General features: G+C 36.2%; 1 protein-coding gene across 3 annotated transcripts in view; it reads left to right on the top strand.

Moving 5' to 3' along the window:
* The window catches only part of LIN28B (lin-28 RNA binding posttranscriptional regulator B), a 116,015-nt gene that overhangs the window by 83,320 nt on the left and 18,741 nt on the right, over positions 1 to 13,954 (top strand). The window contains exon 4 of one of the 3 annotated variants that reach the window (XM_007465771.1): positions 7,890 to 7,931. The exons of the other annotated variants lie outside the window; for them this stretch is intronic. Within the exon in view, the coding sequence (XP_007465833.1) occupies positions 7,890 to 7,931 (42 nt within the window). The remainder of the gene's footprint in view (positions 1 to 7,889; positions 7,932 to 13,954) is intronic. 3 annotated transcript variants of the gene reach the window in all.

Genomic DNA, 13,954 nt, shown 5'->3' with positions numbered 1-13,954 from the left:
TTTTGCGGTACGCGGGCCTCTCACTGTTGTGGCCTCTTCCGTTGTGGAGCACAGGCTCCGGACGCGCAGGCTCAGCAGCCATGGCTCACAGGCCCAGCTGCTCCATGGCATGTGGGATCTTCCTGGACCAGGGCACGAACCCGTGTCCCCTGCATCGGCAGGCGAACTCTCAACCACTGCGCCACCAGGGAAGCCCCTGCCTTTGTTTCTATATTTTTTCTGGTTTATTTCTTTTAACTCTTAAATCCATCTAAAATTTAATTTATACCTTTACATAAAATAAAGCTTTATTCTAAATTTCCCCATACTCAGTATCTCTTGTTTGAACTCTTTCCATTAACTTGAAGCCTCATTTGTTACATAATGATTTCTTCTATATGTTATTTCTAAGATGTGTGTTTCAGGACTCCAATTTTGTATTGTTTGTCTTGATTTTTCTTCCACCAAGTGTCTTTATTTCTCTGTATTTGTAATACCTTTTAGTACCTAGAAAGCAAATCTCCCTTTATTACTGTTCTAAAATATTCTTGTAGCTCCTGGATGAACTTTATTTTTTTTTAACTTTTTATTTTATATTGGAGCATAGCCGATTAACAATGTTGTGATAGTTTCAGGTGCACAACAAAGTGACTCTGCCATACATATACATGTATCCATTCTCCCATCCAGGCTGCCACATAACATTGAGCAGAGTTCCCTGTGCTATAAAATAGGTCCTTCTTGGTTATCCTTTTTAAATATAGCAGTGTGTACATGTCAATTCTGGATAAACTTTAATATCACTTTGTCAGGTCTTTGTCACTACCAAGAGAATCTCACTGGTATTTTGATAGGATAGGAATTCAAGTTATTTTATTCATGAAATTCCTGAGGTACAGGAATCCTTACAGTTAGTTGATAAATCTGAGGAACAATACTATTGATATAAATAGAAATTTAAATTTCTATAGTAAAGCCATAAATCTAATCATAACTGTAAACTATCACTTCATATACTTTGATCTATTTTTTTCATGCTCTAAGAATTGAATTAATACAGTCATTGGATATTACTTTAATAGCAATAGTTTAATATCTTCATATTTATTAAAAATAATTTACCTCTGATGTTTAATATCTATAATTGTGTAATAAGTAAAATTTGGATCTATGATATATTAGAAAGGTGTTGTTAAAGATAGAAGGAAAAATAATGCTGTAGGTATATGTATTATGAATAGTCTAGCAGTTAAACTGTTAAAAGTAGAAATAGAAAAAGCAGATAAATAATCCCATCACAGACTGAAAATTATAGGAGTACTTGAAGGCATTGTCTCTTCTAGGTATATTTTATATAGGTATGCCTGTTTAATTAAATTCTGGGTGACCCTTTACTCATTTTAAATTATATTTTCTTAAAAAATTAAAAAGCTATCATGACTGCAAACACTTGAGCCATGCTAAAAACAAAAAAATCACTCTTTTTTTGGCTCAGGAAGGAAGTCTGATGTCTCACAGTGCATGGCCAGGCTGCTTTTCAAAGTCCAGTTGGTGGGATGCTGAGCAATACCTGGCCAGAACTCGGAACTGTAAACTTGACCACATGCCTCTCCAAATGATCAATATACGATATGCTTGCTATCTAATACTACTTTTTTAAAAATCTGAAGCTTAGATATTCTTTCTTTCATGTACTGTTTTCTATTTTCTGAAATGGCATTTTTTATAGTTAGTAATTTTAATTAATACTAAATGGATGTGTAATGTTTTAAAATCAGTTTTTATATTATCAGATCAATTATAGGCCTCATTAACTTTCTTAAAATTTTTTTCTTAAGTCAGACATAGATCACCAAAATATCAGAGAAATGTTGATTTAGCCACTTTTGTTTCCTTAGGAGATTCAGTACATGGTATAAAATGTAAGACTGTTTTACAAATGATGTAAAAGGTGTATAGGACTCTCTAGGTTAAGTAGCTATACCTAAAAGAAAAAAAAATGCACTTATATTGGGGAAGTTGCTAAGAGGGTAAATGTTAAAAGTTCTCATCACAAGACAGCAAATGTTTGTAACTGTTTGATGGATGTTAACTAGACTTATTGGGGTGATCATTTCACAATATGTAAAATATTGAATCATCATGTTACATACCTGAAACTACTGTAATGTTGTATGTCAATAATAACAATTTTTAAAAGAAGAAAAAAATGCCATTTTTAATGAATCAAAGAAATAGACAACCAGGGAACACCTAGTTGTAATTGAATTACTAAGGAATGTCGAGTTCTAGCTTTGTGTTTAGTTGTCTCAAAGGACTTTTTTAAAGTTTCAAAGAAGTGTGTGTCAGAAAGAGCGGAAGCCCATGAGACCTACAATCTGAGTTGCTTTGACATATAAAATCCATGAGGATAGGATCTGATCTTCCTTATTTATCATTGTATATCTAGCTTCAAGCACCTGTGTGGTATAGAATTAGTTGTTGGTAAATATTCCCAATGTCTCTGTGTGTGTATGTGTGTTTGTCTACATATGTATGTATCAATATTTGCCTAAATATATGGCTCTTTCATAACCTGGTAAGTTTTTAGCCAGTAATCTCTTTTCTATTGTTATACATTTTCATCTTATCTAAAACCCATAACATATTCAAATTTCCTCCAAATTATTATAAAATGTCCTCTTCAGCTGGTTTGCATAATCAGTATCTAAAGTGGTGAATTTGTCAGTTTCTCCTTCTAGATCTATCCATTTTTGTATGTATATATATAAATATTTAAATTATAAATTCAATTATTTTTCATCATGTAGCATCCTTTTCTGTTCCTAGGAATATATTTTTGCCTCAAAGTATATTTTTTCTGTTAATATTAATAAAACCAGGGCTTCCCTGGTGGCGCAGTGGTTGAGAGTCCGCCTGCCGATGCAGGGGACGAGGGTTCGTGACCCGGTCCGGGAAGATCCCACATGCCGCGGAGCGGCTGGGCCCATGAGCCATGACCGCTGAGCCTGCGCGTCCGGAGCCTGTGCTCCGCAACGGGAGAGGCCACAACAGGGAGAGGCCACAACATTGAGAGGCCCATGTACCGCAAAAAAAAAAATGTGTGTGTGTGTGTGTGTGTGTGTGTGTGTGTGTGTATACTAATAAAACCAGCTTTCTTTTGGTTAATATTTGTCTGACGTTCTAGTCTGCTAAGGTTGCCATACCAAATACCACAGACTAGGTGGCTTAAACAACAATTTATATCTCACAGTTCTAGAGGCTAAAAGTCCAAGATCAAGGTGTTGGCAGGTTTGGTTTCTCCTGAGGCCTCTCTCCTTGGTTTGCAGATGGTGCCTTCTCACTTTGTCCTCACCTGGATGCACACATATCCCTGGTGTCTCTTCCTCTTCTTATAAGGGTACACTAGTCATTTTGGATTAAGGCCTCACCCTGAAGTCTTCATTTCACCTTGATTACCTCTTTAAAGGCTCTCTCCCCAAGTACATTGATGATTAGGACTTCAGCATATGAATTTGTGTGGGGGGCTATATAAGATATAATATAGTTTCTTTCCTCTCTTTTTTTTCAAGCTGTTCATATTATTTTGTTTTATATGTCCTTTATAGACAACATATATCTGATTTTTATATTTTAAAATCTAATCTGAAGTCTGTATTTAAACTGGTACATTTAGTCTGTACACATTTAATGCCATTATTGATATATTTTTATTACAGGTTTTGTGCTATCTATTCAGACTGGATTTTTTCCTATTTTTTTTCTTTTCTATTTTCCTTTCTTTCTCTTGTTGTTCTCCTTTCTCCTTTCTTTATTTAAAATTTTTAAAAAATTTTGTTATTTTTGTCTGTGTTGGGTCTTCATGGCTGCGCGCGGGTTTTCTCTAGTTGCGGTGAGTGGGGGCTACTCTTTCTTGCAGTGCGCGGGCTTCTCATTGCAGTGGCTTCTCTCGTTGTGGAGAGCGGGCTCTAGGTGTGCGGGCTTCAGTAGTTGCAGCTTGTGGGCTTCAGTAGTTGCGATGCATGGGCTCAGTAGTTGTGGATTGCAGGCTTAGAGCGCAGTAGTTGTGGCGCACAGGCTTAGTTGCTCCGTGGCACGTGGGATCTTCCCAGACCAGGGATTGAACCCATGTCCCCTGCATTGGCAGGAGGATTCTAAACCACTGCGCCACCAGGAAAGTCCCTCTTTTACATTTTTATCTTATCTTTCTATGTTGTGTTCCATGTAATTTCTTGATATTTACTTTCTAGTTTATTAGTCTAACCTTTATCTGTGTCTAAGTGCTGTTTAATAATTCCACTGAGTTTGAGATGTCAGCAGTATTGATTCAATACCAAATAGTCCTGTTGAGTTTGTTATTTTCAAATATGCCTGGTTATTTTTGCTAGTCTCTTGTTGGTTGTTCATTTTTGTAACTTCATCTTTTTCTTTCTATTTCTTTAAAAACTCTGTCTCTGGGGCTTCCCTGGTGGCGCAGTGGTTGTGAGTCTGCCTGCCGATGCAGGGGACATGGGTTCGTGCCCCAGTCCGGGAAGATCCCACATGCACAGAGCGGCTGGGCCCGTGTGCCATGGCTGCTGAGCCTGCGCGTCCGGGGCCTGTGCTCCGCATCGGGAGAGGCCGCAGCAGTGAGAGGCCCGCGTACCACAAAAAAAAAACCTCTGTCTCTAGCTATTTTATAGGCTGTTTTTGACAATTCCAATAAAGTTCTTAGAAGTCTAACTTGGTAGTTTGTTGTTTCTGCTGACCTTACCTCATGGTGGTTTATTTATTGGTGTCTCATTATCTTTGATTATGAGGTCATACATGTTTGATTATATCTATGGAAACAGTACAGGCTTAAATTGAGAAAACTTTCCTCTAGAAGTAACTGTGTTTGCTTCTGCCTGGAACTATGGGTTTCCATAGCCTTCATCATTATAACTAATTTCAAAAATCCCTCGGTGTGGAAGAGAGTTAAGATGCTGCTGGCCCTGTGACTCAGTCTAGTCACCTGTTACAGCACTAATATTATTATCCATCCTCAGGGAAGCCCTGCCTTTCCTGTTTGCTTATAGCTTACTGCTCCTTGCTCTAACTTTACCTTTAGGGTTATTTGGGGAGGCTCTTACCTTTATTTTCTACAAGCCCAGCTTTCTGCAAGCCCAGCAATGCATGCAAATGTGTGTTTTTTTCCATGCATTTTTTGGAGAATTGGTCACATTGCTGGAAGTAGAAGTTCTTAATGTTCTCTTCAGCTACTTCTGATCTACTTTTTAAGACATCCATTGAATTTTTAGTTCCAATTACTCTTTTTTTAAAAAATTTCTGAGTGTTCTGTTTATTTTTTCAAATCTGCTTGTCTTTGCTCCTGACCATAGTTTCAATCCCTTGTTACTTCTTTAGATTAATGGTTTTCAGTGAGCATGGTCCTATCACACAGAAGGTGTTTGGAAATTTGTGGAGATTTTGGTTATTTTCCCTACATATGGTAGTCAGTGATGGGAAAGGGTATTTTGATCATTTCCTCCACTTTAGTCAATAATGGGAAGGGGTAATTATGGTTTTGTAGGAATGTTAGATGATTTCAGTGTATGAGACAGTCTCAGAGGACACACACATTGTCCTATCTACATTTTACTAATGTCTTTTTTTTTAACATCTTTATTGGAGTATAATTGCTTTACATTGTTGTGTTAGTTTCTGCTGTATAACAAAGTGAATCAGCTATACATATGCATATATTCCCATATCCCCTCCCTCTTGCATTTCCCTCCCACCCTCCCTATCCCGGCCCTCTAGGTGGTCACAAAGCACTGAGCTGATCTCCATGTGCTATGCGGCTTACTAGTGCCTTACCTTTTTGATAAAGACTTGCGTTGTTTCATTGATTTAATTTCAACTTTAATTTTTGTTGAAAATCAACTGGCTGCACAAAGGTAGCATGTTTATGGATTCATATTAACCTATCTGTCCATCCTAATGCCAGTACCACCCTATCTAGTTTATTGTATGATAGTTGGGGTTGATTTTGCCCTGAGGGGACATTTGGCAATGCCTGGAGACATCTTCGGTTGTTACCGTTGAGGAGCGGGGTTGCTACTGGCATCTAGTTGTTAGATGCTAGGGATACTGATAAAAAAATCTTTCGGTACATAGGACAGCCCCCACAAGAATTATCTGGCCTAATGTCATTGTGCCGAGATTGAAGAACCCCACTGTATCTTTACAGTAACTCTTGAAATAAGGTAGTATCAGTCCTCCAACCTTGTTAATCTTTTTCAAAATTGCCTTGGATATTCAAGGTCCTTTGCATTTTTATAGAAATTACAAATGAGCTTGTAAACTGGAAATTTGATTGGGATTGCATTTAATCTATAGATTAGTTTGGCGAGAATTTACATCTTATTTTGAGTCTTTGGATTCATTAACCTGATACATAACAATTTATTTAAGTTTTCTTTTATTTCTCTCAGTAACGTTTTGCAGTTTTTAGTATTAAAAGCCTTCCATATCATTTGTTGAAATTACTCTTGAGTATTTTATGTGTTTGGATGCTCTTATATATAATTTCCTTAAATTTTATTTAATGTTTGCTGCTAGTATATAATAATACAATTGATTTCTTGAGTACTGCATTTATCTATTAATTCTGTTATCTTTTGTAGACTCCTTAGGATTTTATGTGTTAATAATCATGTTGTCTGCAAATGAAGATAACTCCTTTTCCATCTTTAATGACTTTTATTTCTTTCCTTTTTTTGTTTTGTTTTTGTGGGGGTTTTTCTCCTTATGCACTGACTAGGTACTTGAATAAAATTTTAATTAGAAGTGATGGACATCCTCATTCTTTGAAGGAGAGTGTTCAGTATTTTGTGATAGTCCTTTGTCAGGTTGAGGAAGTTTTCTCCTATTTCTAATTTCTGAAAATTTTTATTCATGAATGAATGTTGGATTTTCTCAAATGCTTTTCTGTGAATGTACTGATCAGGTGTTTTTATCTCCTTTATTAGTATGACTTTTAAGTCAATTAATTGACTTCAATGATAGTACCAATAGATGTGTATTTCTGGGATAAACTCCAGTTGCTCATGATACATAATCTTTTTAATATATTGCTGGACTCTTTTTGCTAATATTCAGCTAATGATTTGTGTGTTCATGAAGGATATGGGTATATAATTTTATTTTCTTAAAATGTATTTGTCAGGTTTTGGTATTAGGATCATTTAGATCTTATAAACAATTTCCCTCCTTATAATGAAAACTATTTTGTAATATTGTATAATTTATTTAACATAGAATTCACTAGTAAAACCATCTGGACTTGGAGCTTTCTTTGTGGAAAATTTTTTTATTACAAATTCAATTTCTTTAATAGATAGAAGGTATAATAGTCAGAGATCTCCAGGGAAACAGACCAGATTTTTAAATCAAAAACTGATTTTAAAAACCTGGTTTTTATCAAACCTGACAATCTCTGCTTTTTAATTGGAGAATTGAGACTATTTGTATTTAATTATTAACATAGTTAGATATGTCTACAACTTTGCTATTTGTTTGCTATTTTTCTCACTTTTCTTTCTATTCATTCCCTGTTTTCTTTCTGCTTAATATTGTTTCATGTGCTGTAAAATGTAAGCACTTAGAAAAGGATAATTTCATTCACCCCTGTGTCATCCTTTGTGCTATTTATTGTGTCATATATTTACTTTGACATAACTTGTAAATTCCACAAGTCAGTGTAATTGCTTTTGCTTTAGATTGATATTTATCTTAGAAGTAAATAAGAGTAGAAAATAAATAGTATTTTATGTTTATGTACACATTGCCAATTTCCAGTTCTTTTCATTTCTTTGTGTAGATTGAAGTTTTCATGTGGTAGCATTTCCCTTGAGCCTGAAGAAATTTTTTTTCCTTTTTTTTTTTAGCATTTCTTCTTGTGGAAGTCTGCTGGCCACAAGTTCTCTCAGGTATCTTTATTATATCCTCATTTATGAAGGATATTTTAATAGATTCAGAATAGTCAATTAAAAGTATTTTTTCTTTTACTACTTTGATGATGTTTGTTATCTGGCCTCGGTTAGTTCTGAGAAGACATTAAATGTAATTCATTTCTTTGTTCCATGGTGTGAAATGTACCCCTTTGCTACCCTTGCTCCTTTATTTGGGTTTTCAGTAGTAAGTATCATTCATGTGCCAAGGTATGTTTTATTTGCATTTATCATGTTTGGTATTCTCTGAGCATTTTTGATCTGTTGATCCAAGATGTTTTTCATAAAATTTAGGAAATTTATAGCCATGATTTCTTCAAGTTTTTTTTTCTTTCTGCTCCATTCTCTCCTTTTTTTCTGGGACTAATTACACATATAACACACTATTTTGTATTAACCCACATGTCACAGACACTCTGTATTTTTCAGTCCTTTATTGTATCTGAAATCAGTTCATATTATTTCTTTTGTAGTCCATCTTTAAGTTCACTGACTTTTTTCTGCAATTTCCAGTTAGTGAACTTTTCATTTTAGATATAGCTTTCAGTTCTAGAATTTCCAGTTAGATTATTTTGTTTGTTTTCTTTTTTTCCCTGCCACGATTCCCCATTTTTTTTTATTCAGTAAGTCCTTCTTTTCCTTTTTGTTGTTGAACGCATTTAACATAGCTGTTCTCAGGTCTTTTATTTCCAACTTTTGGGTCTTTTCAAGGTCTTTTATCTTGTCTGCTTTTTTCCTGCTTCTTTATATGTCTAGTAATTTTTTGTGTGTGTGCAGAATGTTGCTGCTAATAGTTGTAGGGAATCTAGGTTTTCATCTTTTTTACAGGTGTTGAGTTTTATTCTGGTAGGCAATTGAATTACTGTTAGTTTTTTATTCTGCCAGCCCTGTTTTTATTCTAAGTTAGTGTAGATCTATTTTGGTTTTGTGTTTAGTCCTAAAGGATGCAGCCTTTCCTCTGGGTTACGGTCCTTATTCCTAAGGTATGAGTTACTGGGATCTCACCTGAATACCCAAGGTGCTGGATTAAGAATCCAGTGTGGTCTTACCACCCTGTCTGGGTAGAACTCCTATATCTTCCAGCACTTTGTGACCTTGAGTATCTGGTATCTGGTTATCTCTGCACCAAACAACAGCACCCTCTCTGCTGTGCTTAGCAAGTCTCATTCTGTATATGGGGGTAGAGGGTTCTCTTTTGCACACATTTCTTCTATCCAGTAGTCTGTTCCATAATTTCAACTGCTTCATAAACCTTTAGCTCAAATCATTCATTCTGCTGCTCATTAACATCACTGTGCCGTGCCTGGGTTCTTTCTCTTTGACCCTTAGTCCCAAAGTCTACTCAGGAAGCCAGATCACACATGGTGCTTATTTTGAATGTTTTCCTTCCATAAAGCATCAGTTTTTCACTGCCAGTTGTCCCATCCAGGGCCTGTAAACAGTTACCTCACATATCTTTTCCAGTTGTTTAGTTGCTTACTGAAGAAGTCTAGTAACAGTGAGTCTGTCATGGTCAGGAGCCTACTGAACCTATGCATTCTTAATTTGTCTGTAACATAGAGATTTAAAAATTGCATGTAGAAAGTATTTATTTTGAGTTTGCAGTTTGCTTTTCAGACCTACTGAAATACTGTCTTCAGAAACAATTTTTCTATAAGCTCTTGTATTATTGTTTTGTTTTCCAATCCGTCAGCTATTCCGTGTCACCTATTCAAGGGTATGGTTTCCAAGGTCTTTTCATATACTTGACACTGAATTTATGTCTCAGCATGAGGTACAGTTAAAAGATACATGGTAAGTGTTCTGCTGTACTTCATCACTGTTGTCTACCATGTTACAACGTGGGGAATTGGGTACTGCACTTATAAATACTGTCTAGCTCACTTGAAGAGTGTTGTATTTTCTCATATTTTATATATTGATTGTTGTTAAATTTGCCTTGACATGTTATGCTGCTTCAATTAAGGTCATTCCCTTTCTCGTTGTATATATACATTCGTACTAATTTTTATTCTAGTATTCCCCTGTACCTCTTCTTTTTTATTTTCCTGTGCTTGTATAGAATGGCTTCTCTTAAGTCCAGATTTATTTATCATAGGCAAGTACCAAGCACTGACAATTTCATTATGTCTTCTAGTGTGGTTTTGTTACTGCATTTTTTATTGAAATATGCATTATTTTACTATTACTTTTTCTCCTCTATTTTATATTTAAGGGATATATATATATGCATATATAATGTGTATATGCAGATTAGATTATTTTAAATTTCTGTCATGATAAGAATAGGGTCATTACAAAAATATTTATTGTACAAAGTAGACATGGGCCTGATAATGTTAAGAACCATTGCCTTAAACATATCAAAATGTATTATTTTACAATTTGAATCTAATCAACCCAATATCTGAGGTCTTTGGTTCTGATTCTACTGGCTGTAGTTCATGCTACCCTATTTTTCTTTTGTTTTTAATGATTTTTTTTCTTTTTTTTTTTTGCGGTACATGGGCCTCTCACTGTTGTGGCCTCTCCCGTTTCGGAGCACAGGCTCCGGACGCGCAGGCTCAGCGGCCATGGCTCATGGGCCCAGCCACTCCGCGGCATGTGGGATCCTCCCGGACCGGGCCACGAACCCATGTCCCCTGCATCGGCAGGCAGACTCTCAACCACTGTGCCACCAGGGAAGCCCTATGATTTTTTTTAACCAGTCATATTTCTTGGACTTTACCTGTAGGAATTCTTTGACTCCTGGTTTGAAAAATACATTTTTTTCCAGGGATTTTTTTGTATTTGCCTGGAGACATTTGTACCAACTGGGAACCATTTTATGAGAAATGCTCAGCTTATGCCACATCTCCACATGAGCTGCAGTCTGGGTTGTGGTTATCACTTCTCAGGGGAGACTTGTTTTCTCTTCCTCCCAGCACCGTTCTGGGGGTGGGAAAGTTTCCATGCCATGCTCTTCTTCAGGGCAAATTTGTTTTTCATTTATCTTTACATTGTGAGTGCAGTTTGTTGGGGGGCGGTTCTGGCTCTATGGGACAGGATCTCCTATGACACCCCCAACTTCTGGGCAGATCCTAGACTTTGTTTCCTGCCCCTTCTGCTTTATCATCCCACTTACAGGGTCAAAGCTTAAGGTTGGCAGTGTTATATGGATGCCTCCAGGGTGAGAGTCTGTTTCAATGCTCCACTTACTGCCCTGGTTTCCTGCTTTCACTTCCTTTTTGACTTCTAAGCATTCCTTACTTTCTTGCCTGATCAGTAATGCATTTCAAAAGATGTTTTAAAAATATTTTGTCCAGTATTTTTAGTCATTTTCAGTGGTATGGTCAGAGTATTTTTATATGCTACTTTGAAGGCAATATAATTCTTTTTTTTTTTTGTATGGTTGACTCAATTTTTTTTATTTTTTGCTAGTATATTTAAAAAGTACTTGTATCATTTTTCTTTCTCTTTTTGTGAATTTCCTGTTCGTGTCTTCTTTGTTTTTCTATTTGTCTCTGGTGATTAAAAAAAATGTATATTATACAGCTTTGGAAGGGGCTTATTCTCTGCTCTCTGAGGTACTCCTTTTTCCTAAGATATGCATGTTTAACTCTGAGGAAGTTAAGTCTGATACTGGCACTGCAGTTCAATTTTAGCTCCTTAATCCTTTTGAATTCATTGTATGTTCTATCTGAGACTTCTTACTACCACTTGCTTGCTAAATCCATCAACCTATTTTAATACCTCATCTTATTAGCCACTTTCTCCACTACAAAACTGTATTTTCTTTTACAATTTGAATCTAATCAAGCCAATATCTGAGGAAACTGGGGAGACCCCTCTTTTTTGCCTTCCTACTGTCGACTGAAAAAAATTGCACATAACTCTCAACTTCTAGGTTGTGCAATGTTGTTTCAGTCGACACTACTACCCCTCTGACTGTTCCTTCTTAGACACCACACTGGTTCTTCCACCTGAAAATTATTAAAGAGAAGTATTTCTGAAAACTTTGTCTGCAGGTCTCGTCTCACTCTTCACATTTTGCTGGTTGACCTCTGTCCCATGGCTTTAACTACTACCTGTCCTTTCAATGATATCTCCCAAATCTGTGACTTCAACCTTAGCATCTCCTCAAGTTTCAGACTAGCAGTATCTCCAAGGATGCACATCAACATACAGTTAACTTTTAGTTCTCCCATTACAACGTCTTTGAAAACTCCTTATATAGTGAATACTGAAGCTTAGTCAAAAGTCCGAAAGACTTGTCAAAAAATGACTAGATAAAGGGAAATGGAGCTGAATTTGGTAGTTTTTACCCAGGAGATGAGGCTGTTGCCATAGGGTTGTATGATGGCCTAGTGGGTGCCTGTTAATCTGCAATATTGTCTAGAATACAGGACAGTAATGTCAGTACAAAAAGTATGGTAGGGGCTTCCCTGGTGGCGCAGTGGTTGAGAGTCCGCCTGCCGATGCAGGGGACATGGGTTCGTGCCCCGGTCCCGGAAGATCCCACATGCCGCGGAGCAGCTGGGCCCGTGAGCCATGGCCGCTGAGCCTGCGCGTCCGGAGCCTGTGCTCCGCAACGGGAGAGGCCACAACAGTGAGAGTCCTGCGTACCGCAAAAAAAAAAAAAAAGTATGGTAGGTGGGAAGGCATGCCTTTATTTCTTTTTGACATTAGTCACTCTGTACCTCACCCACTTTCATGATGATGCCCTTTTGGTACTAAATTCTCTCTTTTCCACCTTCAGGTTCCAGCAGCTCATAGTAATTTTCCTTTTCACTGTTTTTGTTTTTTATTACACTATTAAAAAGTAATACATGGTGACTAATTTAATAAATTTTTGTTTCATTTATATTATCTGAGATAATACTAACATGGTCATCACTGGTTGGTAATTGAGTGGACCAAGTGGGTTGATAGGTATACCTGGAGTATAAGAATGACCTATTTTTGGCATGGCATCAAGACAGAGACTAGGAAACTATCCCCAAGTGGACAAGATACTGAGAAAACTGTTTATAGGTTTAGAAAAGTTGACCCAAGAGTAAGCTTTATGTTTCCATTTTGCTTTTAAAAGACAAAAAAAATAGTGAAGATTTTCGTAGTACTTTTCCTTTTCTTTGAGGCATCCAAGTAATATAACAGTGGACACTGAACGCAATGATGAATGATGGAACTTACAGGAAAATTAATCAGTATTGGAAGACATCTGGAAACAAGGGGTCAAAATGGCCTTGAAGAGATGAATTGAGTTTGAGATTACAGAAAAACATCAAAGTGGGAATAATTTGTGAGTGATCAGCATAAATAAAATAGTTTGTTTAAGGAAATGGATGAGTTTTTCAAAGGAGAGGTGATAGATAAGCTTACGTTTAGATTTTGGTGAATCCAGGAAGATACTGAGAATAAGATAGGAAAATAATGTCAGAAAGGTGGAAAGAAAAGCAATATAAAGAGCGTCCTAAGAGCTATTAGATGAAAGAGTAGTTTCTAGAATATAGGAATAGTGAGCAGATTTCCCATACATAAAGCTGTATTATATACAGATTAGTGTCTTTATAATTTTCTTCATCTACAAAATTTTCTGATAGAATTTATTAAAACAAAGTTACTCTAGATTTGATTTTTAGGGACTCCAAGTTATAAATCAGAAAAATACTGAACATTTCAACAGTTACCTACATAAAAGAAAAAATGCTTGGCATCTGCGACAAAGCAAATTAGTTTACTCATCAAAATGCAGAGTAGGAGATGGTAAAGAAAATCCCAGTGGACAAGGAATGGTAAATGCAAATTAATTATAGAGCATTCATAAGATAAGCAATATATCATTATTAGGCTATTTAGTTTGTTCTCTTTACTATTCTTGAAAATGGAAAGATATTTTAAGCTTTTCCTGTTATTTATTTTTGTTTTCTCCCACTGTAATTCATGAGAACTTCAATTCTTCTACCATTAATTATCTCACCACCAGTGGAGTGGAAGTGCTTCAGGAATATAATCTAAGATTA

The sequence above is a fragment of the Lipotes vexillifer genome, unplaced genomic scaffold (genome assembly GCF_000442215.2).
Source record: "Lipotes vexillifer unplaced genomic scaffold, Lipotes_vexillifer_v1.1 scaffold732, whole genome shotgun sequence".
In the NCBI taxonomy this organism is placed as follows: domain Eukaryota; kingdom Metazoa; phylum Chordata; class Mammalia; order Artiodactyla; family Lipotidae; genus Lipotes; species Lipotes vexillifer.
This window is presented reverse-complemented; position numbering and strand designations above follow the sequence as displayed.